This window comes from Lissotriton helveticus, chromosome 3_1 (assembly GCF_964261635.1).
Source record: "Lissotriton helveticus chromosome 3_1, aLisHel1.1, whole genome shotgun sequence".
NCBI classification, from domain to species: Eukaryota; Metazoa; Chordata; class Amphibia; order Caudata; family Salamandridae; genus Lissotriton; species Lissotriton helveticus.
In genome coordinates this window covers 984,508,795-984,534,771 of record NC_136061.1, presented here as the reverse complement: position 1 = coordinate 984,534,771, position 25,977 = coordinate 984,508,795, and the positions used below count along the sequence as shown (strand labels likewise).

The following is a 25,977-nucleotide window of genomic DNA, read 5'->3' as shown; positions in this document are numbered from 1 at the left end:
GCACTTTCCATACCCACTGGGGTTTTAATTTTCATGAACTGTGTACCGCATGAAAGCAGCTCACTTGAGTTAAATTTTTCGGCACTACAACTACCATCAGGCTGTGGGAGAGCCAACGCCCACTGAGGCAGGTGGTGATGATATAAAGTGATGCCGGTTGCTACATGCAGTATTTGACAAAGCCTCTGATGAAATGCTGTGAGGGCATGAAACGCGTCAGGCTGATTTGAATTATTAGACTGTTTTCCCTTCACTGTGCTGCTAAACCTGCACATTAAACAGAGTAAACCTATCTGCGTGTGGCTCTTCTAAATGGGAGAACTTGTGTTTGGATTTTGTGACGGCCTGGCCTGGTCGTGGAAGAGCCCAGCCATAAAGGAATGGACCGAGCTGCAGTCAATCTGACAAGCGGTGTTAAGGACAGAAAGGTCGGTGAGTGCAAGCTGGTAAATAGCAGCGCCGAAGAAAGAGAGCACTTTCCATACCCACTGGGGTTTTAATTTTCATGAACTGTGTACCGCATGAAAGCAGCTCACTTGAGTTACATTTTTTGGCACTACAACTACCATCAGGCTGTGGGAGAGCCAACGCCCACTTAGGCAGGTGGTGATGATATAAAGTGATGCTGGTTGCTACATGCAGTATTTGACAAAGCCTCTGATGAAATGCTGCGAGGGCATGAAACGCGTCAGGCTGATTTGAATTATTGGACTATTTTCCCTTCACTGCGCTGCTAAACCTGCACATTAAACGGAGTAAACCTATCTGCGTGTGGCTCTTCTAAATGGGAGAACTTGTGTTTGGATATATATATATATATATATATATAAAAAAAAGGAGAGAACTCTGGGTGGTTCCCACGTTTAGATGGAAGGCAGCTCCTGTATAGAGCACCCTCAACACCAGCGACACTCTAAATTTGCTCACCTCAAATGTCTGCTTTTCTATCAAAGTTTTTAAGCATAGGATTAGCACAGTGCTATCCACCCCGAGATAGAAATGGACAAAGTCTTCTGCCATTTGTACAGCAAAGTCTTTAAGCATAGGATTAGCACAGTCCTATCCACGCCGAGCTGTAAACTGACAAAAGCCATTTACCAGTCCTGGCACAATATTACAGCTTTGGATTGGTAAAATACCATCCAAGCCAACCTGAAATGAATAAAAGCACCCCCTGACACGTGTTTCGCTGTCATTACAGCTCTTCAGAGAGGTTTAGCTTTGTCCAGACACAAGGGAGCACCCAGTATAAGTCAAAACAATTCCCTTGCAGGCATAGAGTGATGCATAAATTATGCAAAAAAGAAGGAGAGAACTCTGGGTAGTTCCCAATTTTAGGTGGAAAGCAGCTTCTGTATAGAGCACCCTCAACACCAGCTACACTCTAAATTTGCTCACCTCAAATTTCAGGTTTTCTATCAACGTTTTTAAGCATAGGATTAGCACAGTGCTATCCACGCCGAGGTAGAAATGGACAAAGTCTTCTTCCTTTTGTACAGCAAAGTCTTTAAGCATAGGATTAGCACAGTGCTATCCACGCCGAGCTGTAAAATGACAAAAGCCATTTACCACTCCAGGCAGAATATTACAGCTTTGCATTGGTAAAATACCATCCAAGCCAACCTGAAATGAATAAAAGCAACCCCTGACACCTGTTTCGCTGTCATTACAGCTCTTCAGAGAGGTTTAGCTTTGTCCAGACACAAGGGAGCACCCAGTAAAAGTCAAAACAATTCCCTTGCAGGCATAGAGTGACGCATAAATTATGCAAAAAAAGAAGGAGAGAACTCTAGGTAGTTCCCAAGTTTAGGTGGAAGGCAGTTCCTGTATAGAGCACCCTCAACACCAGCAACACTCTAAATTTGCTCACCTCAAATGTCTGCTTTTCTATCAAAGTTTATAAGTATAGGATTAGCACAGTGCTATCCACGCCGAGATAGAAATGGACAAAGTCTTCTGCCACACATACACATATATACATACATATATACACACATTACAGTAAACCTTGTACGATCATGCTAAAACACTTTAACATATGAGAAACTTATAATTACCAAGAGGACCATACTCCTGAGAAACACATTCAGTAATTTCGCCATTAGTATGGGAAATTCTTAAAAATATCTAAAAAACGTCTAATCAGCAACCATATCATATGGTATGTCAAACAGAATGCACTATCTACTTCTGTGAGTATGTGCAGCTTCTTGTGCACTGTCAATCACATCTTACGAGCCAACACATTAAAAAAATGTCCAGTGTGACTATCAAACACATCTTCTATTTCTTATGGAGTGGTGTGGCTCACTGGTTAGAGGTGGCAGGCCCGGGAGCAGATGTCGGCCCGGGACCAGGGTTCAATTCCTGATGCGGCAGGGTCCTGGACCAGGGTCAGCGGACTCGACAATTCTCGCCTCGGTGCCTACTCTAACCTGGGGTCCCACTCGGCAACTCTGGGCATCAGCTTGCCTAATCTCCACAACGGCTCCATCAACGCCGGGGATGCCTGACTCCACCTTGGGGATTCCAAGTAGGGACCATCCCACAGGGAAAGCCAGGACGGGTTCCCCAGCGGTATACAGCGCCGGGACGCCCCTTTGCTGGGGCAGCTGTGCGCTTTACAAGTATACGACATTTATCCAATGTGCTCCACAGTTCATTTGATCATAGCATGTTCAGTTTAGAACTGTGTCCTAAGGGATGGGTACATTGGAGGAACAAATGCCTATTGAAAATGCAGCATCAATCTCTATTGTCTTCTACTATTTTTAAAGATCTAGTGTAACCATTTAATTGAAAGTGAAAATTGTTGGGGTAAATGAATGGAGATCAAAAGTAAGAATTGCCAGGTTAGAAAAAAGACAAAGAGCCCCTTTTTCCATTTCACCCTGTTGACTAAAATATTAACATTATTTGCTGAAGAAAATCTTGCAGCATAGTTTGGGCGCTAATTTTAGGCTTGATTAGGCCACTGATCTTCATGCTAGGCTCCCTGCCAACCAAGAAGCAGCAATGCAAAAAATTCAAAATGTGGTTCACAACCTCATTATGTTATTTGTGCTAGCGGCAACGTGTAGGCAACTTATTGAAATCCACTCACTGGCTACTGGTACAGCAGAGTATTTTAAAGGACTAGGACCTAAATACCTGTCACACAAAACTATGCAATGTTTTCCTGAAAAGGTATTTCTTAAGCTAACCCCCTAAGCTTGTTTGAAGAGGAGAGAGGAGATGCTCTCTGACACACCCTAAATTGTGGAGTGTTCTCCCAGATCATACCAGGATGGACAAAACGGAAATAGTTTCACAATTTGCTAAAGCTATAGCTCTTCTGAATCGGGTATGATATTAGATTGTCTAATATTGTATGTTTTCCTTACATAGAGGTATTGTGTTTATTATGGGAACACTTTATTAAAAATAAATTGTTATTAGTTATTTAAGTAAAATCAAACTACATAATAATGCACCTGTTATTAGATATGCTATTTTACTTAATCAAGGCTTGTGTTGATTTAGTGCCCTTGTTTGATTCCCACTGTTTTTATTTCATGTTTTTTTTAACTTATAACCATTTTGTAACAACATTGTTCTAAGTTGCATTTTTGTATGTCATCTGCTGCAATCACGTCGCACCAATCAAGTTTGTCATGACTGACCATAATCACCGAAGTCAACATACCACATCTCAGGGAAGAGGGTGTTCATCCCTTCCCAGCTGTAGACGTTCAGAATGGCAAGCCAAAACTTCCCCCAAGATGGGATGCCAACAGCGCCGCCTGACAGGAGAGAAAAGAATCACAGAGTGTTCATAGGACGAAGATCTTCAGGCATCAAGGTAAACATCTGAGATCTGAAACTTTGGGAAATGTTCTCTAGCTTACACAGTTAATGGGCTGATCCTTTAGTGACAGACTGTCACAGTAAAATGTAAGCACTCACTGAGATGCTCTGAACCCAATACAGACTGACCACTGCTGGTCTTGCCACAGACAGACTCGTGCAAAAAGCCACAAGCCCTTTACAGGCACTAGCTCACTTACAGGAGATGCTGTTCCAAGACTAACAGTCACCTGCTTGGTAAGAGCAGCAGAAATTAATGTTGCTAAAGTAATGGATATATAAACACACTATCCATCCCATAGGCTGCTCCAAGGAGCGGGACACACCTCTGGAAACAAGTGGTACCAATCTACATAAGCAGCTCTCTCAAGAAACCTAATAAACAATCTTAAAGACCATCCTAAAATTGTGTTGCCACTCCATTTGTTGTAAGGTAGGTGGGAGGCAATTTCTTTCTACTATCTCGAGCCTTCGAACAACCTTGTTGTATTTTAACATGCAGCTTTAAAGAGCACAAGGGGCTCGCGCTGACAGACAAGTGCATATTCACTGTCGGGAGGCAGTCCTGGCTCACACCAACCAACCACTAGACATGTTCTCGGTGTATGGCAATACTCAGCAGTTGCCCCCACTGCTCACCTTTGCTGTGAAGGTTCTTCCTTGCTCGCACCAAGTCAGGATCATCTGGCCCAATCCCTAGTATTCTCATGCTGGTGTAGTTCAAGGCTGTGCCAAACACAGTTGACTTGTCCTCTATGTGTCTATTAGAGAAAAGTACCAAAAAAGTATTTAACTTTGAATAGTTTCTAAAGGGACAGACTAGGAGAAGCAGGTGCCTCCTCCCAGATAAAGGGGTGGTACCTTCATAAGAGACAAACAAGAGAGATTGCGACTCACATGGACTTTGGTAATGATTACACAGTGCACTAACTCTATATAATTGTACTCATCTCACTAACTATTGTTAAGTAATCAGAAAGCTAGCTGCAAATGTTGTATCAGGAAACCAAGAAAGTATATTATTCTGCAAGATTCACCAAAATATTCCACAGCTTGACATGCAATATGGCTCTAGGGGTAATGCTAAATATTGGTAAAATGTCATCATTTAGACATTTTGGTATTATTTTATCCCATATGCGTTAGTACAGTGTCTTAAATCCTAGAACGTGCCAGACTGATTTCACTCCCAATGAAGATCCAAGTTCACTAGACAAACTAACTTCATTACAGTGCACACATTGGTATCATACCTTCTCACTAACTGTGGTTCTAAAGATAAATATTTAGTAAGCCAAAATCGGTTACATGATAGATCTTTATCAAGTCAACTCAATGGCACACAGTCTCTTCAGATCATTGCAAGAGGAGCATGCACTGCATCTGTGACAGTAATAAATAAGGAGGAACCAGCCAATAGAAGCTGAAAAAGGCCCTGGGCAATGTGAACTGCTCCTATCTATCGAAAGCTAAAGAATTTATCTGATAGGATTAGGATTTCTTCATTTGCCACACATCTTTGAAAATGATTATCTACCTTACTGTTTTCAGAGAATGTGTGAATGAAGCTACGGCCATCAGAGAGAGGTGTTTCTTCTGTCCTTTTTTGAAAGCGCACTAATCCTTTGGTATACACAAGCAGTCAAGATAGGATTTGGAGGTACATAAGGCAAATGAACACTCTATACGCACTTCCCTTCAGAACTCATTATTTAACCACTTTCAATTATCCAACCACATATTGCTGCAGCAGACATCAAAAGCAGCAAATCATCCCCTCTGATTATGCTGAAAAGATTCAGGAGTTATGACCTTTTGACCTAAGTACACTTAAACAAAGTTCTGGAGACTTCTTTAAAAAAACATATGAAACAAAACAGCTTGCAAGAGGCTGCCACTGTGTTTTCAACAGTACCCCTTCTTCAAATAGACTACTGCAGTAGTATTTGTCAGACCTTCTATCTATTTTGTTTTAAAAATATGTCCTTTTCCAACTCTTATGGCTAACAAATGTGGGTGGGAGGGCCTTCTTCCATACATTAAATTGAATATGTGGCAAATGTGAATTACCTTGCTGCTTAGAACACAACAGTCCACATGTACCTAGCTGCGTCAGATATTTGAGAGACAAAGAAACCCCAGCACAAACCTGGACAGTTTAAGAAACATCGTAAACACAATGTTCGGTACTGACTATTGCATTAAGTTATGCTCTTGTCCTCACTCCTAACTAATTTAGAGTTTGATATAGCATTTAACATTTAACCAACAAACCCCAAACAATGTCGTATGTATCTGGTGTTTTTTTTTGCAATCTCTGAAAGATTTACGTCTTAATCTAGCAAAGTCACATTTAACGAAGAACTTTTATTGTCTGGAGAAAACTACCAGGTCACAGAGTTGATGTTCCTGCATGAGATGACCTGTGCGCAGTTTCTGCCTCTGCCTTTATCTCGAGGAAAATCCATGAGCAAATGGGCGGAGGCCAATCAGTTTTTAAAGCATCATGAAAATGCATATCTTCTATTTCATGTTACACCGCTGTTTTTCTTTCTAAATTAGTTATCGACAAACTCTACAAAACCATTATTGACAAGAGCCTTGCAGATCAACACTTACTACAGTTTTAAGTAGCATCTCAAACATCTCACTGTAACTTTCTCCTGATCAATAAAAACTCATTTTTCATGGCGCAAGATATCTTACTCTAGCATTATGAAACATGGCAGAAGAAATGGAGAGGTGTTATAACACAAACAGTTGCCTATGAAAAGATGTTCACATGCCTGGGATAAGGTCCCTCCTCTGAACAATCCATTTAAACTACTTTTATAAATTCCTCAACGTTTAGCCCAGGTTGCAGCACTTAATATTTCACAGCTGTATGTAGCAAAGTTTCTACAACTGACTGATTTGTGAGCTCTCATTGGCACTTTTACAAGTGACTGCACTAGAAATTAACAGAAAAGGAATACTGCTATTGTCAGTTTCTCCAGTAAATATACTTCAATGCATATCTGGTTTTAGGTCTTGCCTGCGTGGGCTGCGCACATGTGCAGTTTCGCTGGTGAGATTTTATGTTTTTGAGGAGCTTTGAGTATCGGGCTTTAAGCCCCGCCCCTCTTTCCCATTGACCGGTGTCACCGTTTATGCTAAACATGTGGCAGCGCTCTAGTTGTTCCAAGGCGGAACAGGCAGTGACGACAGAGGAAGTGGAAGGCGGCCATACTGTTTCCCTGGCGCCGACCGCTAAGTAAGCCAGCCCCGGCGCTCCTGAATAAAGAGTGTACAAACACAAGAATAGCGTCTGTACTCCTTTACAATGGCGACGAGTCGGGACGAGTGAGGAACGCGAACGCACACGCGACCCCTGCGGTGCGCACGCATCTCGCGTGAGGCGGAAAACGGCAACAGGAGCGCGGCAGAGGTGCCGGCAAGAAAAAAAAAAAAAGCGCGAAAAGCACCAGGAAGACCACAGCCAGTGAGGGGCCACACACACACCATCTCCAGCGCCCAGAACAGGCTACTGCTTACAGGAACAACAGCAGGAGAAGGCAGAGACCTCAGCGAGGCGGCAGGAGACACCCACGAGGGGACAACAAGGTACCAAGCCCCATAGCACCACTGCAAGCCCTGGCAAGTGCTGTAGCAACAGCGAAAAAAGGCGCACACTGGCGGATACTGCGGGCCCATCGGGTGAAAAGGCAGGTGGCAGCTCGGGGGCAGCGTCTCTCGCCACAGAGGGTGGATTGAGAGAGGACAGCGAAGGGGAACACAGAGAAGACGAAGGAGGAGAGCAAGGCGCCCCAGGGAGTCCATCCAGGCGAACAGTCTCTGCACCACAGGCCAAGAGGACCGTCCAAGCCATGGCGAGCCAGAGCACATCACTCACCCAGCTAGTTCCATTTCTCACGAAGAGTGGAGAACCGGAAAGAAAGTGGGAGGACTGGAAGAGGTACTTCCTCAACTATCTGGAGGCGCTAGAGGAGGAAGGCGACACACCCTTCACGAGTAAGAGGAAAAAGAAGATCCTGCTCCATAACTTAGGTCCAGAAGGGCTCAGGATCTATGACACTATCGTGAAAGGGGAAAGAGCCGCAACGGATACGGAGGTGTTTGATCACGCCATCGAAGACTTAGACGCACATTACAGGCCTGTAGTGTGTGTCGCCATCGACAGATTTAACTTCTTTCAAAGGACACAGAAGAGCGGAGAGTCTGTTGACGAGTACGTCGTAGCACTGAGGAAGTTGGCTGTCACGTGCAAATTTGGTGGACTGCATGATGAACTCATCAGGGATCAAATTATTATGCATACCTCTAGTACCCACATACAAGAGAAATTGTGGGTGAATGGCGACGCTCCACTCAAGGAGATCTGGGCGATGGTAAAGAAAGCCGAGCTATCGAGAAGGTGTGCCCAAGCAGCGAAGAAGGACGCCCAGGAATCGCAAGCAGTGTGCAGAGTAATGGCGCCACACAGGAACGACCGTTGGAAGCAAACGGAGACGCGGAAGACCCAGGGAGGAAATAGAGCTGAATTCTCCACTAAATCACAGGCGGACAGCAAGACACACAGAACAGGAAAAAACCAATGTTACAGGTGTGGCAGCAATAACCACATGGGAAATGACAAGGCGTGCCCCGCCTTCAAGGCCAGGTGTTCCTACTGCAACATATTTGGACACTACGAGAAGGTGTGTCGCAGGAAACCGAAGAATGCCGTAGTGCGCTTGGTAGACCATGATCAGAGAGAGGATTCCAGTGATCAGGACGACAAAGGTGAGGAGGAAGAATTCCTGTACATTGATGTCCAGGTTCTGGAGATGGATGGTTCCAACACAGACAGGCCTCGTCTCGACATGCACATAGGGGGGATACCCTTGGAGATGATCGCGGACAGCGGAGCACCCATCTCAATTGTTCAGAGGCAGGTATGGGAAAACAACTTTGCGGTGAAGATCAAAGAAACACTCCTACCCATGGATGTGAGACCAGTAACGTACACTGGACAAAAGATCCCCATGTTGGGATACTGCCCGCTCTTGTTTGAATTTAGAGGTCGCCATGTGCAGTGCAAGCTGTATGTAGCGGAGAGAGGCCCGTCCGTTCTGAGTTGGAAGGACCAAGGAGCTTTGGGGATCCAGCTCAACCCGGGTGGCATAGAGAAAATCCTACTCATGGACATGGCGGTCAGGGAAGACGTGCAGCTGTGGAGGAAAACATATCCCAAAGTATTCAACGGGCAGATTGGCGAGTTGGGCAAGTACACGCACCTCATCAAACTGAAGGAAGGGGCGGTTCCAGTAGTGCACAGAGTGAGGAACATTCCGTTCCGCAGCAGAGAGGCAGTACAAATAGAGCTGGACAGGTTGGAAAAGGAGGGAGTCATCAGGGCGATAGAGAGCACGGAGTGGCTGTCTCCCCTGGTTGTAGCCCAAAAGCCCAACGGCAAGGTACGTCTCTGCGTGGACTTAAGGGAGTTAAACAAAAACATTGTCATAGACAAATTCCCCTTGCCGCGCATCAGTGAAATGCTGGCAAAAACAAAGGACGTCACATGGTTTTCCACAGTGGACCTCTCGTCGGCCTATCATCAGGTTAAGCTTCATCCGTCGTGCACCCACCTCACGTCGTTTATCACACCCTTCGGGTGCTATGAGTTCGTGAGGATGCCCTTCGGCTTAGCTTCCGCCGCGGCCGTGTTCCAGAAAATCATGCATAAACTCCTGAAAGACCTTAAGGATGTCCTCTTCTTCCAGGATGACATTCTGGTAATGGGGAAGTCGAGGCAGGATCACAACGTGAAACTTCACAAGGTGCTACAGAAACTGCAAGACAGTGGATTGACTGCCGAGTGGACGAAATGCAATTTGGGAGTGCAGTCGGTCACATACCTCGGCCATGAGGTGAGTGGACAAGGCATAACTCCGAAGAAAACAAACATGAGAGCCATCATGGAAGCGCCCACTCCAGAACGGAAGGAAGATGTTCGGTCATTCCTAGGGATGGCCGAGTATTACAGCAAATTCATCCCTCATTTCGCAACTAAAACACACTACATACGACAACTGCTCAAGGAAAAGAACAGGTTTCAGTGGGGAAAAGAGGAGCAAGAAGAATTCGACGCACTCAAGCGAGAAATGGGTACAGCCATTCCCCTCAAGGGATTTGACCCCAGAGCTGAGTCTATTCTCACCACGGACGCCAGTGACCGAGGCCTAGGAGCGGTCCTGATGCAGAGAGAGGAGTCAGGAGAGATGTCGACCGTCAGCTTCGCCTCCCGCTCGTTGTCGCCCAATGAGGAGAAGTTCAGTGTGGTGGAGAAAGAGATGCTGGCGGTAGTCTGGGCAGTAGAAAAATTCAGGCAATACTTGTGGGGTGCCAAGTTTCTAGTGAAAACCGATCACAAGCCTTTAGTTCGCGTCCTGACATCAAGCGGACATGACCATGCCACACCCAGGATTGCCAAGATGACCCTACGGCTATTGGACTTTGTCTATGAAGTTGAGCACATTCCAGGGCCACAGAACAAAGTGGCCGACTTCCTAAGCAGGGCAGCTGCCATGGAAGAGGCAAAGAATGATGAAAGGCAAGAGTGGGAAGGATACGTGGTAGCCACCATCCAGGACACTGAGGAGGTAATAAGCGCCCAGGACTGGGAAGAAGCCTACAGGGAAGACACAGACTTGGAGGCCGTAAAAGGATATGTCGTTCATGGCTGGCCAGAGAAGAGGCACTTAAAGGAGGAGCTGAAGAGATACTGGGAAGTCCGAGAGGAACTGTCTTTGGCCGAAAACCCAATGTTCTTACTCCGTGGGGACAAAGTGGTACCGCCCAGGAACATATTGGAACGGTTGATGTCCTTACTGCATGAAGGGCACCAGGGCATCACAAAAACGAAGGCCTTAGCCAGACAGGCATACTGGTGGCCAGCCATCGACGCGCAGGTAGAAAGACACGTGCGCTCTTGCGAGTCTTGCGCGAAATCGGACAAAGCCCAGAGCATGCTGAGGCCACCGCTGGGAAGATTTCCAATTCCAGAGGGCCCGTGGGAGATGTTGTCAGTGGACATAATGGGACCGGTCCTGAACAAGGAGGGCACTCAAAAATACGTGGTGGTTGCCATTGATAGGTATTCCAAGTGGCCCGAGCTACAAGTCTTGGAACGAGTGGATACCGAGGCAGTGATAAAATTTCTGCGTACCACATTTGTCAGCGAAGGCATCCCGAGGATCATCACCTGCGACAATGGACCCCAGTTCACGTCAGAAAAGTGGATTGCCTTCACCAACAGAAACGGAATTGAAGTGAAACACACCCCGATCTACCACCCGGCGGGAAATGGCCAGGTGGAACGCTTTAATCGAGTGATTATGGGCACCATTCAAGCCGCCATTGAGGATGGTAAGGATTGGGAAATGGAGTTGGAGAAGATGATATGGGCATACCGAATCACACCGGGTAGCACAGGCTACAGCCCCTTCAAGATCTTAAGAGGCAGGGAGGCCTTCACCAAAGACAATGCTGCATGGAGGAAGCTGATTGTCCAGAGTAAGTGGTCACCGGCGGTGGTCAGGAAAAATTTGGAGAGGGCCCAAGAGGTCTACACGGCACACTACAACAGAAGACGGAACACTCAAAGTACAGAACTTGACAAAGGTGATTGGGTGAGGGTGAAGCTTGCCATCATGAAGAAGAAAGGAGAGAGCAAGTTCTCACCTCCCCTCAAGGTGGTGGAGCCATACGATAGATCAGCTCTCCTGAGCGATGGTAAGATTTGGTCCATGGACAGAATGGCCAAATGCAGCAAGATACTGAAGTGGGAAGATGAGGCGGAAGAAGGAACAGAGGATGTCATAGAGGATGGAGAAAGTGTAGGTGGAGAAAGGCAAGGAGAGTACGTGAACGGAACGGAAGGACAAACGGCAGGTGAAGGAAGAGTGAGTAGAGAGACCACGGAAGGAAGGAGCAGAGGCGAAGAAGAGAGTGAGAAGATGGCGAAGGACGGCAGAGCGGAAGGTGCGAGAGAGAGAAAGGAACAAGAGACCACAGGAGGAGAGAGAACGAGTGAGAGAAGAGAAACTCGAGCAGGACGGAGAATTAAGGTACCGGAGAGATTCAAGGACTATGAAATGGACTGGAAGTAAGACTTTTGTATATTTGTTTATTGTGATTAAAGGGGGGAGATGTGGCAGCGCTCTAGTTGTTCCAAGGCGGAACAGGCAGTGACGACAGAGGAAGTGGAAGGCGGCCATACTGTTTCCCTGGCGCCGACCGCTAAGTAAGCCAGCCCCGGCGCTCCTGAATAAAGAGTGTACAAACACAAGAATAGCGTCTGTACTCCTTTACAAAACAGTGGCCAGTCATTGGGAAAGAGTTTTGTCTGCCGTAGACTTTTCTCTTTTTCTGCCGTCCCACTTGGACGGCCTCGCGTGCTTTTCTTCTGAAGTAAAAGGTTTCTTATCTTTATGGGGCCAAACACATGGCCCCATAAAGATAAGAAACCTTTTACTTCAGAAGAAAGCAGGCGAGGCCGTCCAAGTGGGACGGCAGAAATAGAGAAAAGTAGACGTCATGGCGCGCGCTTGTTTATCCAGCACTCACCCCCTCCTCTCGCCCCTCCCCTGCTACTTCCTTTTAGCGCGAGGAACACGCTTGTTTTACTTTCTACGGGGTCGGCGTGTTTATATACCGAGCACGGATGATAAATATTTATTTGTTTAGAGTCCGGGCGGCAGCAGGCTGCAGCCAGCACAATGGGTCCTGGCAGTAAGCACAGGGACTGCTGCTAAAATTAGCTGTCTGAAAGGAAAAGGTTGCCCGCTCAGATGCGCTCGCAATCCATCAAAGCACCCACAAGGCCACGCAGCGCACGCACCCAGCGCGCATTCTCAGCGGCCGCCGCACCTCGCAAAAGCGCTTTACGGGCAACCTAATTCCAGATTGTTCTTTGGAGAAGGTGAATGCGAGAATCCCCGGCCAGTCTGTACCTCTCTGCCCAGTCTACAAAAGAAGCAGCACGCCCTGCCATCTCTCTGCGCTGCCAGGGGCTAGCGGTCACTAGTACAGCAGGTGCAGTGGTACCAGGGCCAAGGTCTGCACTCCAATCAAGGCATTTCACCACCTCACTGTGAGGGTGGGGGCAGTCCCCTTGCGTGCATTGGGGCCCTTGGCACCCTTCATCTATGCTGCTCTGCCCTCCTGTCTGCTTGAGTTCTGCAAGAAGCGAAGAGCTGGCGTTTGCCCCCAGCCACCTGGCTCGTCTAGGCACGCACCCTGGCTCGGACAGGATACCCTTTACACATATGTGGGCCTAGTCTTCGGGGGAAGTAAAGAATACAATGGTCCAATCTCTGGACTCGGACCAGGAAAATGGCAGACGCGACGCTTGAATAACTGAGCAGCTTTCTGCTGGCGGCCACTTGCAGCCTCCCGTGCGCCCACATGTCCTCGCGTGCTTGAGGCTCGGAGTCTGTGTGTAATCAACCCTCCACCTGCCCTGCCCCTGACCCGGGGGCCTTGGTAAACAGCCACGTTTACTGGGCGCTTTTTAGCTGCCACTGAAATATTCATCCGCCTTTTATTCTGCATGTGAATACAGTTTAAGCCGCGAAGTCTGGGGCAGGAGCGGGCCCGGCCATTGATAGCTCCCCGCAGAGCAGGACGCGATATTGATCGGCGCATGAATAGTTAATATGGAGCGGGTCGTGTTCCACCGCTTCCCGGGGAGGATTGCACACATAGATCAGAGTGTTTGCACACAGACACGGGGCTGGGGACATATCGGGCCAACACAGCATGCCCTCCAACCCCCCCCCCCCTCCTTCCCCCCCATGGATGGGAAAGACGGGGAAATGAGCAGCGCTCGAGGAGGGTGTATCCGCGGCGTGCGAGGAAGCCCTCCGGCCCCCTTTGAATGCAAAGTTTAAAGTACAATCAGCCGCCTCCTCTATTTACAGCCACTTCTAATTATGCAGCCCAAAAGATCATTAGCGGGAGCTGGGATGTCTCTGCTGTCGAGATTTCACGGCGTCTTTACTTTAAAACAAGAATTGATTAGACTATTTCTAGGTGCCCACCCCCCCACACCCTGATAAATAGTAAAGTCTGGAGCGCTCTCAGCATCGAATACCCCGATGTTTGGGGATGCGAGGACTCTGCCACTGCGCCTTAGAGGAGGGGTTGTGTGTGCCAGGCGGTCCGGAAGCCACAGCGTGGACTGGCAGGGCCCCTCCAGAAATCTGGGTATTCTTAGTGGGGGAGGGGCGCAGGTGCAAATATGAGCCTGATCTGAAAGGACCGTTTCGAGGGACAAGAAGAGAAGTGTGATTATAGCACGTGACAAATGCAGTACACACGCTGCTCGAGTTTTATCTTCGGCCAATAAACATTTACTCCAGTTTTTAGCTAGAATGCCAGATTCGGAACAGGACTGATGTCCCAACCGAGCTCCGCATACGCGTTAATTAAAGAGATTGTTGTTTTCAGATAATGCAGTAAGTGACACACCAGAAAGGTTTAAAACGCAAGGGAAGAGGACAATGACTCCGTCTTGCAAACCCCTCCTGTAGGAACAAGCATTTGCAATGCAATAGGTCTCGCATTTACGCGAGTTTAAGCTATTGGCATTGTAAATGACTACCCTTTATTTATGTTTTAAAAACAAGAATAAAAAGCATTGTTATTTGCAATGTCAATAGCTCAAACTTGCGTAAATGCAAGACTTATTGCATTGCAAATGTTTGTTTACATTTGTAATCTCTTCATAAGAAGACCTTCCCATCGTCCTATATGTCGAAGAAAGCAAAAACTTCAGTCCTGTAATGCTTGGCCTCAGAATGCATCATTTTATTCTAACTCAGAGTTTTCTCTCCTTTCTGAATTTCCCCTTCTCTGTGTCCCAGGCCTTTTGAATCTAACCTTTATGGATGAGAGTGACGATTGTGAGACAATATGTCCTCATCAATGGAAATAAGGGTGAGGCAGGAATGAGAGTGAGATACAGGGATGTTCCTATTGTGGCCCACCATGCAGCAAAGTACCATCAAAAGGACACATTTTTGAATCTAGGGTAAATGTGAAATTTTGTATCTGCAGTGCTTACAATTGAATTTAAATTCCAAGGTGGGTTACCCCATCCAAATTCCTTCGGTATAACCGGAAGACATTTCCACTGGCAAAATACGTCAGAATAGAGAAAAAGTTTGGTTTTACCAGTCAGTAAGTATGAAACTGCACGGTACCTCTATTTTGACCTGAAAAACTGGTTTGGAATTGTCAGTGGTGATACCGCAAACATTCAATAACCGTGTTCCACCTGGGACGTGTAACCAGCTGAAATTTCCAGCCACCAAGGAATGAGGCATAAGGTATTAATGACCAGCTCATTAAAGAGAGTCATTGGGCAATTAACTAAAAGATTGATGTAATCTAAGGCAGAACGGCATTCCGCAGTGTTGTCTATGTCAGGACTTGTATATGTGTTTTAGTGCTGCATGCAATATAGGCCAGGTTTAATACAAGTGTTGACTTAACAATGTGCAATCATATGCTGTGCATCTAAGGTGCAAGGAAAAGACCTTGAAGCAGAAGAGCGGGTCAACTTGACATTTTTAGGTCTCGGCTAGCGTAGGCTGCGCACATGCGCAGTCTCGCTGGCGAGATTTAATGACTCTGAGTAGCGAGGGTAAACCCCGCCCCTCTTCTCCATTGCCGGGCCTCCTAAATGGCGGCCAGCCATTGGAGAAGAGGTCTCAGTGACGTCATTCTTTCCATCTAAGCCCCGTCCTTTTCGGATTGGGGGGGCGTTTTTTTTAGTTTTGTTCTACCCTCTTCTCCATTGGCTGGAATGTAAAAACAACAGTCAAAAACACGCCCGTTGTTTTCATTCCAGCCAATGGAGAAGAGGAGATAAAGAGAAACACGCCCCCCAGTCTGAAAAGGATGGTGCTTCAATAGAAAGAAATACGTCTTCGCAGTGCAGGCATCCACCGCTCAGCGCCGTTCGGAGGGAATCAGATGTAGGCACTGATCCCCGCTCGGGGTGACAGCTCTTAGGATGTAGAGTGAAGTGGTGGCCGTGCACTATTGGCGTCTCGCCCGTCCAGAAGGCTGTCAACGCAGTGAAGTGGCCCTCAAATCGGGATGTGGGCCGAGGGTTGGAGGCGTTGTTGATTGGTTAAACACGGAGGCCGGCGGCCTCCCGGTGCACTAATTGCGGCAACAGCATGTCCTCTCAGCTCTCCAGGCGCCATCATAAAAGGGGGTAGTATGGCCGTCGCCTCGGCTCCCGAGCTCCGCTACTTTTCTGGACCTGAAAACACATGACTGGAGCAGAGAATGGCCCGCTAAGCGATTATCAGAGCCGCTCCAGAGCGCCGCTGGATGAGCTCATGCCTGGGCAAAAGCATAATGGCACCTGAAAGTTGCTCAGCGAGAACAAACACTTTGAGTTCTCAGAACGTTAAGCCTCCAACAGCCCAGCAATTCATGCCGAAGAAAAGAGTAATTTTCGGGATGTTTGCAAAGCCCCAGACGCCCATCATTTAAGCTCCTTGAGTTATAATGGCGGCATTGTCCGAGCCCGCTGCCGGCTCTGCTGGGAATGCCTCGGACAGGCTCCGGTACTACCCCGAGTAACCTGAGGAAAGAGCGCGTGTTCCCGCACAGGCGAGGACATGGGAGGGGCCCTTCCTCGCCGGGGAATAGTCGTGCTCCAGCTGCTTCGAGGGATTTGCCCTCTGAACTGCTGAAGTGAACGGGGAGTGCTAATAATGCACTTTAGTTGACCATCAAACCTGAGGCACGTTCTGGCCTAAGAGTCCCAAGGGTAGATACTGCACGCGCCAGCTCCCCGTCCCGAAAGGGGCTACATGGATGAATGAATAAATGAATAATTATTTATATTTATATTAATTATTTATAAAGTGCAAAACAAAGGAAGCGACCCTGGAGACGGCGTGTGGCCTTACTCCCCCAAGTGGCGGTAAGGCGTACGTATGATTGGCTGCAGTCTAGATTTGTGATGGTGCAGAAGGACCTGCAACCATTCTGCTGCTTGAGTACTTTGTGGTGCACCGGTACTGCACATTTCCACTGCCTACGCATGTGATGGTGCCTGAGCGCTGGCAGTGCAGGAGAAACTGTAAACCTTTCACTGCCTGAAAACTGGCAGTGCAGGAGGAACTTTAAAAATTCCGCTGCCTGTGCATGTGGTGGACCTTATCTACTTTTGACTCCGAGGTAAGTGTACCCCGTAATATTTTTGGGAGTGGGGCATGAGGGTAGCCGGGATCGATATTATTAGACGTGCGTAAGTTCGGGTGTTCACTACATGTAGGCGTAGTATTTTATGTTTGGGTGGGTTTCTTCCTGATGATAGCACTGTAATGTAGTGTTCCAGATAAGTCACGGTACTTTCAAGGGCCCAGATCCAACTCTAGTCACATTCATTTTAAGAAAATGCATCGCAGTTTATTGCTAGCCATTAGGGTACCGGTGCAGTGTTAACCTGCAGTAGGTGGCTGTATTAAGTGCGGCATGAGACTCTATATGATACAGGTCTTGCCCTTCACCTGCACATCGTGTTTGTTGCCTCTCTGTACCCAAAGCTCCCCCACTCTTGTGTGTCCCCTAAAACGTTAACGGATACGGTTTCATTGAGCACTGATGGATGCGTGGCTGGTTTGTGGTCAGAACTTTACGCCATCTTGCCCCCTTACTTGTTTTTCCTCCTTGAGGCAACACCCAGCAAGTGCTCTCTGCCCCTTCTGCGATCCTGGGTGTGCCTTGTGTTCACAGGCTCCCGTCGGGATCCGGCTCTCTTAGGCAGGCAGTTGTGGGCATCTCTGTGCAATGGTGTTTAGTGCTTGTACACTTTCTGTATTTAAAAAAAAAAAACTAACAGTGGGCACAGTCGATCCTTTTCATGAGCTTGGTACAGTTCTTGTTTTCCCATTAGGCATACTGTGTTGCAGCTCCACAGCACGTGCTTCTTTTCGTGCAGGCTGATTAAAATATGCATTTATCCCACCCACCTTGCCAAAAATATGTTAAGGACTGCTGCCCAGAAATGCTTAGACATCCACCAACACCACATCCACCACCACATCCACCACATCCACCACATCCACCACCACCACATCCACCACCACCACATCCACCACCACCACATCCACCACTACCACATCCACCACCACCACCACCACATCCACCACCACATCCACCACCACCATATCCTCCACATCCACCACATCCACCATTCTCCACCACCATTTCCACCACCACCATGTGTGTGGCTCTGTGTGTGTGGCTCTGTGTTTGTGGCTCTGTGTGTGTGTGGCTCTGTGTGAGTGTGTGGCTCTGTGTGTGTGTGTGTAGCTCTGTGTGTGTGTGTGGCTCTGTGTGTGTGGCTCTGTGTGTGTGGCTCTGTGTGTGTGGCCCTGTGTGTGTGGCTGTGTGTGTGTGTGTGTGTGTGTGGCTCAGTTTATAATACCCTACTAAAACTATTCTAAAAACTATATCTACAAAATACTACTCACTCATTACTACTCACTATAACACTCTGTATTATAACTATCTAATACTCTACTAGACTTTACTAACTACTCAATCTACTACTATTACTGTAAGCTACTCACACATTACTCAATCATCTCTACTATTCTCTAATACTCTCAATTTACACTCTACTACTAACTCAACTAATCACACTCTAATACACCCTCTAACTACTCTCTACTACATACAAGTCACACTCCTCACAACTCACTAAATTAAACTATCCACAATTGTATACTCACTCTCTACTACTCTCTACTACATTCTAATACTAAAAAGTACTAACTAACTACTGCTCTCTAATATATACTCTATTTTAAAAGCCATTCGCTACTCACTCTACTAAATACATATACTACTCCATATACTATCTATAACTCACTACACTACATATATTTCTATCTAGTACTTTTCATTACTCACTACTACTCTGTCTCTACTACTCGCTAAATCATACACGCTCTCTGCACACTATCTACTACTCACTCTATACTACTCTCCACTAATCTACACTACTCACTAACTACTATTGCCTACAACTCACTCCTATTCTATTCTATACAAGTACACGCTCTATTAATCAACTAGTCACTCTCTACTAACTATTAATAACTGCTAATACTCTCTAATGCTTACCTATTGCCATTGTAAATGACAATACCATATATTTATTGGTTTAAAAAAAACCAATAACATTTGCAATGCCAATAGCTCTAACTTTAACAAAGACGAGACCATTGCATTGTAAATGCTTGTTATTTTTAGCAGCTAATAAGTGTGTGCTCGATCGTCCTGATTTTTTCACTCATCCTAACAAGACTGAGAAGAAATGTCCTTTCTACAGCGCACACATTCTTTGTAGGCATATCAGCTGAAGAGGTAGCTACAAAGCAGATGGCATTATTGTTCCTTCCTGCAGGAAGAAGGAAGGGAAGTAACAGTAAGCTTCCACATATATTTCTGAATATAAAGTACTATTCAAGCATTACGTATAATGGGACAGAAGCCACGCACGAGCGGACCCCTCCTAGATCCATTAAACACCATGCCTAGAAAATGTATGTAAGGAATTGGTACAAAGGTATAGTCAGACAAACCGAATAATTGTTGAGACATGGAATTCAGACTTTGAACCTGAAGTCATCATAACGCATGTGGGGAGAGGTCTGCACGACTTGGTCAATGAGCATCTTAACTTACTGTTAAAACTGAAATCTACAAGGCTGGTTGTAACCAATTCAGGTAAAACTAGTAGTGTGGGGATGTGTTATGGAATATTAGAATATTCATACTCATTCTAATGCATTTGATTGATAGACAAATAGTGCATGATAAATAATCATATAGTCAAATCCCAATTATTGTGTGCTTGGTCTGGTTTCAGGGGTGAGGGAAGGGTGTCCATATATACCACCTGTTGATGTCAGATTTACGGACAGGTGTGTCTGACAGGGATGTATGACGTTATGACGGGTACTGTCACAACGCGTGCTTTAACAACGCGTCCCTTACAACGCAAGTCGTTACCACGACTTGCGTTGGGGGCGCGGATTGAGAATAGTATAATTTACTATTCTAACACCAGTCCCCGTGGACACTAGGGAAGGTGTTGGAATAGTAAATATACTATTCTTAATCCTCTAGCGCCCTCCAGCGTAAGTCGCGGTTGCGACTTGCGTTGTAATGGACGCGTTGTTAAAGCCTTGCGGAGTAAAATCCGTGTGGGAAAGGATGTTTCCCCTGTCTCGAACTCTCCCTTGCACTCAAAATTACTTTAGAGGGATGGGGCTTACAGGGGTCTACAGAGTGCGCCCGCAATCAATTGTGGGCAACACAACAGCTAGAAGGTTTGCAAATATCTGTGTATGGGAATTATAGGAGAGAAATCACATTAGATAAGACACCAGAATTCATTGCATGTAGGAAAGAAATTATATTTAGGTCTGTTTATAGGACAGATAGGAAGAGTACTCACAGCCCCCAGCCCCCATCGGGAAGCTGCACGGAGCGAAGGTACCGCACCATCTCTAACTTGTAGGCCTCGGGCAGTGGAATCCTCGCCACATGGCAAGTGATCAGCAGACCTGTGTAGAGAGAAACAGCAATTAATCAACAGCCACTGGGTGGATATTGTGTGCTTTCGAAGCATTCCTCACAGAGATTAACAGGAAAACATTAACGGAGTGAGACAGACCGTATCCAGCTGGTGATGAGGCAGCGGACTCCTGATTTGTAAGATTTATTAACCAAATCTTCATAATAAATAAGCCATTAAATGGAGCAATAGGCACCCAGTAGAGCAACTTGATCCCAATGATGTGGGGAAAGATCTTCATTATACATGTGCAAGAAGCCCCATGATTCACTCATCCAACCAGTCCAATCGCAATGAAGGTGCTTTGGGGGCAGAGGGGCACTGGGCTTTTAGGGAGGAGGTGATCATACCCACAGTGAACTAGAGAGGAGGACAAACCAATTTTACCCCATGAAAGGCCACAATCCCATCCCAGATGCAACGTGCGAACACACTCCACAAGGATACTACGAGCTTCCTCCTTGCTGCACAGGACCAGTCATTGTCTCCGGGAGAACAGCCCAAACCTCAGGGCAAAAGAAACAGCCCATGGCTCACTCATGGGAGGAACACCCCATGGCACCCACACAAGACGCCGGCTGACGATTGGGAACGCCATTATTTCTGTGATTAAATTTACAATCAGCCGATAATCGCCTCCGAATTAAAGCCAGTACCCTGAAATGTACTGGTTCTATGCTTCACAAACACATGTATTCAAGGAGATGCAATAAAAACAAGCATTGGCATACCCAATAGGTCTCGTCTTTGGGACCTTATAAGTATTTAGTTATGCAGCAGGTCCCAAAGGCGAGACCTATTGGCTATGCCAATGCTTGTTACACATATTAACACAATCCGGATAAAGGTTTCACCTCACGAGTACCAGCTTAACACCAGACTACAGCAATAAGCAACAGAAAGGTCAACCTTTGCAAAGGGCCTCCCACTGCACGGCAACACCCGTTGCTGCGTTTGTAGTAACGTTTCCTCCATTTGAGCTGGATTTTTTTTTTTTAAACTTCAGATTATAAAGAAAATAATACATTAAGTGGCAGATGCGGCCAATCTGTGATTATGCCCAAAAGCAAGCGTTGCAAAACCACATAATTCCAGTGGCCCTGTTGCTACCAATCACCTAACACCCCATATCTGTGTAACCTTTCAGCAGCACCAAAATGTTTTTATGTACTCCATTACTGGCAGAAATGCCAAATACGAAAATAATTATTTAAATGAACAGCAGGTGTTCATTGTAGGGGTTCCAACTTCACGGATGAGTTAGCAATTCAGTTGTGCCTTGCAAAGTCCTGGCGCCACCACACACACACCCCCACCCCTCAACAGTTTCCCTGATCCGCGCACACCACTGCTGGTGGTCAGCTCCCCCAACCATGAGTGAAAATCAAGGTATTTCGTATTCTACGGAAGAAGTAGACACCATCATGGGAGAACTATCACTCTTTGCTGACGCTAGCATATCACAAAGCATCTCACAAATCACTGAGTGGGAAAAACTAACAGAACTCAAAAGGAATAGAATAAGAACAATCCTGCACGGCACAATCCTAAAAGAATACCTTAACAACAACATGGCACCCAAAGGCCTATTAGTAACGAATGCCCCACGAATCTTCCTAGAGGATGCCACCTTTAGAAAAGATTGGTCACTAATTGCGTGGCACTGTACGCATGAATGGATAGTGCTTATCCTAAAAACTGCAGTACGTCTCTCCGAAAAAATCCAAGTGGAGAAACAACTAGCAGAGGGCCAAATGAAAACTACCATCACAGGTTACAAAAAGAGACTAGAGGAAGTGAATAAAGAAATCAACGAGTACAAAGAGAACCTCACGCAACAAAAAGCACAGAAGTTCCAAAAAGACTTAAAGCGCTACTCCTTCATAAAAGCCTACCCCTACTCGGACCAAGACTATAAAGCACCAGCAAAAAAAGATCAAGTCTCTGATACATCCAGTAATGACTCGCTGTCAAGCAATTCAAGCACTGGCAGTAATAGACAAAGAGGAAGAGGGAGAGGAAGAGGATGAAACAGAACACAAAGCAACTGGCCGCCCTTTAACCCACCCATGATGCAGGGGTTCCAAGGCCCATTTACTCACCCACACCATCCTCAAATGTACTGCTTGCAACCACCGTTTCCACAACCATTCTTCCCACCAAACAACTACAGGGAGCCTTTTTTAGGCAGGGGCGGAAGGGGAAGGGACAGACAAAAAACGGCGAATCCCAACCAAGTCCATTAGGTGGCAGAGGATCCGGTGGGGAACCACACCCGGAGCAAGAATGCACAGGCAGGCCCCAGCAACATCAAGACCTAGTGACCAACTTGGCAGCGCAACCCCTTTCACCCATGGAAGCCAGTCTTGAACAAAGGACTCGGGTTTGTCCCTACACCCAAACTGGACAAATTTCTACTCCATTGTGAACTATCCAGTTTTTTCCGAAAACTAAAACTAAAAGCCTTTTTCGAGAAAATAGGTGACAACTCATCTAACGAAGATCCAAATGAGACGGGACTTCGTGTAAAATCATGTTTTGTACCACCTCCTCACACCACCCCAGTGGAGCTGGCAGCCTTTGAGCGAGCAGTCTTCAATGACATTGAAAAGCTTCAACCATCTAAACCATTCACTAACCTGAGCAGACAAGAAAGAATGGCCTTGGAGGATCTGAAAAAATGCACCACAATCACAATAAAACCGGCGGATAAAGGTGGAGGCGTGGTTATACAAGACAGGTCAATGTACCAGAATGAGCGCCTAAGACTACTAGCGGACGAGAACAACTACCGCAAACTACGGTGCGATCCTACACAGGATTTGAAAAACGAAATAAAATCTCTAAGGGAGCATTGTGAAACGATGGGATTTATCTCGAAACAGGAGGCTGACTATTTGCGCAATAGTGAGGGTAAAATACCATACTTTTATACCCTCCCCAAAATGCACAAAAACAAACATCCACCCCCAGGGAGAACTATAGTCTTCGGATTAGGCTCACTTCTGGAACCTCTCTCTCGCTTCTGCGGTGCTTTCCTAAAACCATTGGTCCAAAAAAACACCACTTACCTCCAGAATACCAAAAGTCTACTTCAACTACTTGACCAGATTGAGGTCAATGAGACTACACTACTTGTTAGCGTCGATATAGAAAGCTTGTACACAAGTATACCGCAAGACGACACTCTGAAAGTCCTTGAAAAAGCACTCAATAAGGAAGAATGGACACACAGAACACCCAAAAATTGTATTCTAGAATGTGCTAGATTGGCCCTAAAAAAGAACTTCTTTGAATTTGAAGGGATCCTATACCTCCAAACTGGGGGTACCTCTATGGGCAGCACTTTTGCCCCCAGTGTGGCCGGATTGTATGTGTTTGATTTCGAGGAGAAGTTTATCCTCAAGGACCAAAACCCTTTCGGACGACACATAACATTTTGGAAACGTTACATTGATGATATCCTGGCAATCTGGCAGGGACCAGAAACCACTCTAACCTCCTTTTTTGACTGGCTAAATACCCGAGACAAAAACGTAAGATTCACCTACACTAAAGATCCTACAACCATGATCTTTCTGGACCTAGTCATCAGCAAAGACAATGATCGACTTCACACAAAAACGCACTACAAACCAACGGCTAAGAACAACTTACTGAGGTTTGAGAGCTTCCATCCTAGGCCCATCAGAGAAAATCTCCCCTATGGACAGTACCTGAGAGTTCGCAGGAACTGCAGTAAGATCACCGATTACTGCGAACAAGCCAGGGATCTTACCTCGAAACTTGAAACGAGGGGCTACCCGACAAGGATCCTCAACAAATGTCAGAAGCGAGCACGCAAGCAGCCGCGTGAGGCACTGCTGGAGGATACAAAGAAGAACAACAATGACATACCGCTGACCTGTGTGACCACTTATAGCATTGCTTCTAACAGTGTTACAAAATCCATCAATAAACACTGGCAAGTGCTCAACACTCGCAATTTGGAATGGGAGAAGCCTATTAAAAGATATCAGGTCCAGATAAATTGTAAATTGTAACACCTATGTTCTCTTTTAAACGGGCCAGGAGCATAAGAGACGCTGTGGTCAATACTAGACCAAAGAGCACAGTTACACAACCTTCCACTGTCCTCAACGCCTGGGGCCTACCAAACATTACTGGCCACTACAAATGCGGCAATTGCATCGTGTGTCACCTGACTGAGAACACTAAGACTCTATCTTTAGAACCGGGAAAAGGTTGGACGATTCGGTCCCATACTAACTGCAACAGCACTAATGTAGTGTACCTTATCACTTGCCCTTGTAATCTCCGTTACATAGGAATGACCAGCAGGAAAGTGAAACAACGAATATGCGAGCACAGAAGCACAATTAGATGCAAAAAGTTAATGACAAAATTGACCGAACACTACCTCACCCATAATCACACTCCCAACGACATGAGATGGACTATCATCGAACAACTGAACCCAGGCGACAGGTTACCACAACGATTATTCGATAAGGAACAACGTTGGATTTATAGAAAGTCAACCCAAAAAAATGGCCTGAATGATAATATTCCGTGGAATTCGGTTCTTACAAAATAACTCCTCATTTAGCCACGTCGCGACAATTATGATGATGACTTTCACCTCAACGTCAACCGCGGTCCACCCAACCACTATAAAGATACATTCCGTGGTTTGGGGTTGCTTATTGCAACACCTAGTCACACTGTTGTTACTTGTCACAATGGCCTAGATTGCAAATAACGGCTGGGTGTTTGGATGTGCATGTATTTATTTAATTATTACTATCTGCAGAACATTCAGGACACTGGCCCTTTGCCAATAGTCTTTGCTGTCCTGTTTTGCTACTTGCACGATTGGTGTTCTGCTGTTCTCCGCTAGCGCTCCTCGTATTTCACTTTTACTTTTTTTCTTCTGTAACTTTACGTTATGCCTAGGCGCCTACGAACACATCCAACCATCAGCGTCAGCGCAGGGGATTGGCGTCCCACATGAGCATGGTTGCTTCGGCAACCATCGTAGCTCCGCCCCTACCCGGAAATGCGGGAATCCTTTAACCGAACCGCCGGTGATTCACATCTACAGGGCTCCCAACAGGTTAACTGCTAGGCGATTTGCCGCATTCTGCATTCCACAAGTAAGTTTACAGACCGGGCCCCCGACGGATAGGCCTCTTCGGAGCCGCACCTTACCTAACTAACGCCCCAACTCCCTTACAGATGGTGGCGGAGATTGATCGCAGGAACGGGGACACCCATGAAGCCCGGAATTTGAGCGCTACTAGTAAGAGGGGATCCTTTCACCTCACTATAACCCATTTCTCGCACGCTACTATGTATGTGTTGGTTTGTTCACTTTAAGATCGTATTTTCACAGGTTTTTTTCCAAGAGCGTGGAGAAGAACACATTTTTTAAACAAATCACAATTTTGTATATTTGAGTAGGCGAGGGCAGG

The 25,977-nt window shown here is 46.3% G+C and overlaps 1 protein-coding gene across 1 annotated transcript in view; it reads right to left on the bottom strand.

Moving 5' to 3' along the window:
* Positions 1-25,977, bottom strand: part of LOC144824831 (lanosterol synthase-like) — a 146,496-nt gene that overhangs the window by 106,047 nt on the left and 14,472 nt on the right. The window contains exons 2-4 of the mRNA XM_078683820.1: positions 20,384-20,492; positions 4,486-4,607; positions 3,686-3,782 (exon numbers count right to left, since the gene is read on the bottom strand). Of these exons, the coding sequence (XP_078539946.1) occupies positions 3,686-3,782; positions 4,486-4,607; positions 20,384-20,492 (328 nt within the window). The remainder of the gene's footprint in view (positions 1-3,685; positions 3,783-4,485; positions 4,608-20,383; positions 20,493-25,977) is intronic.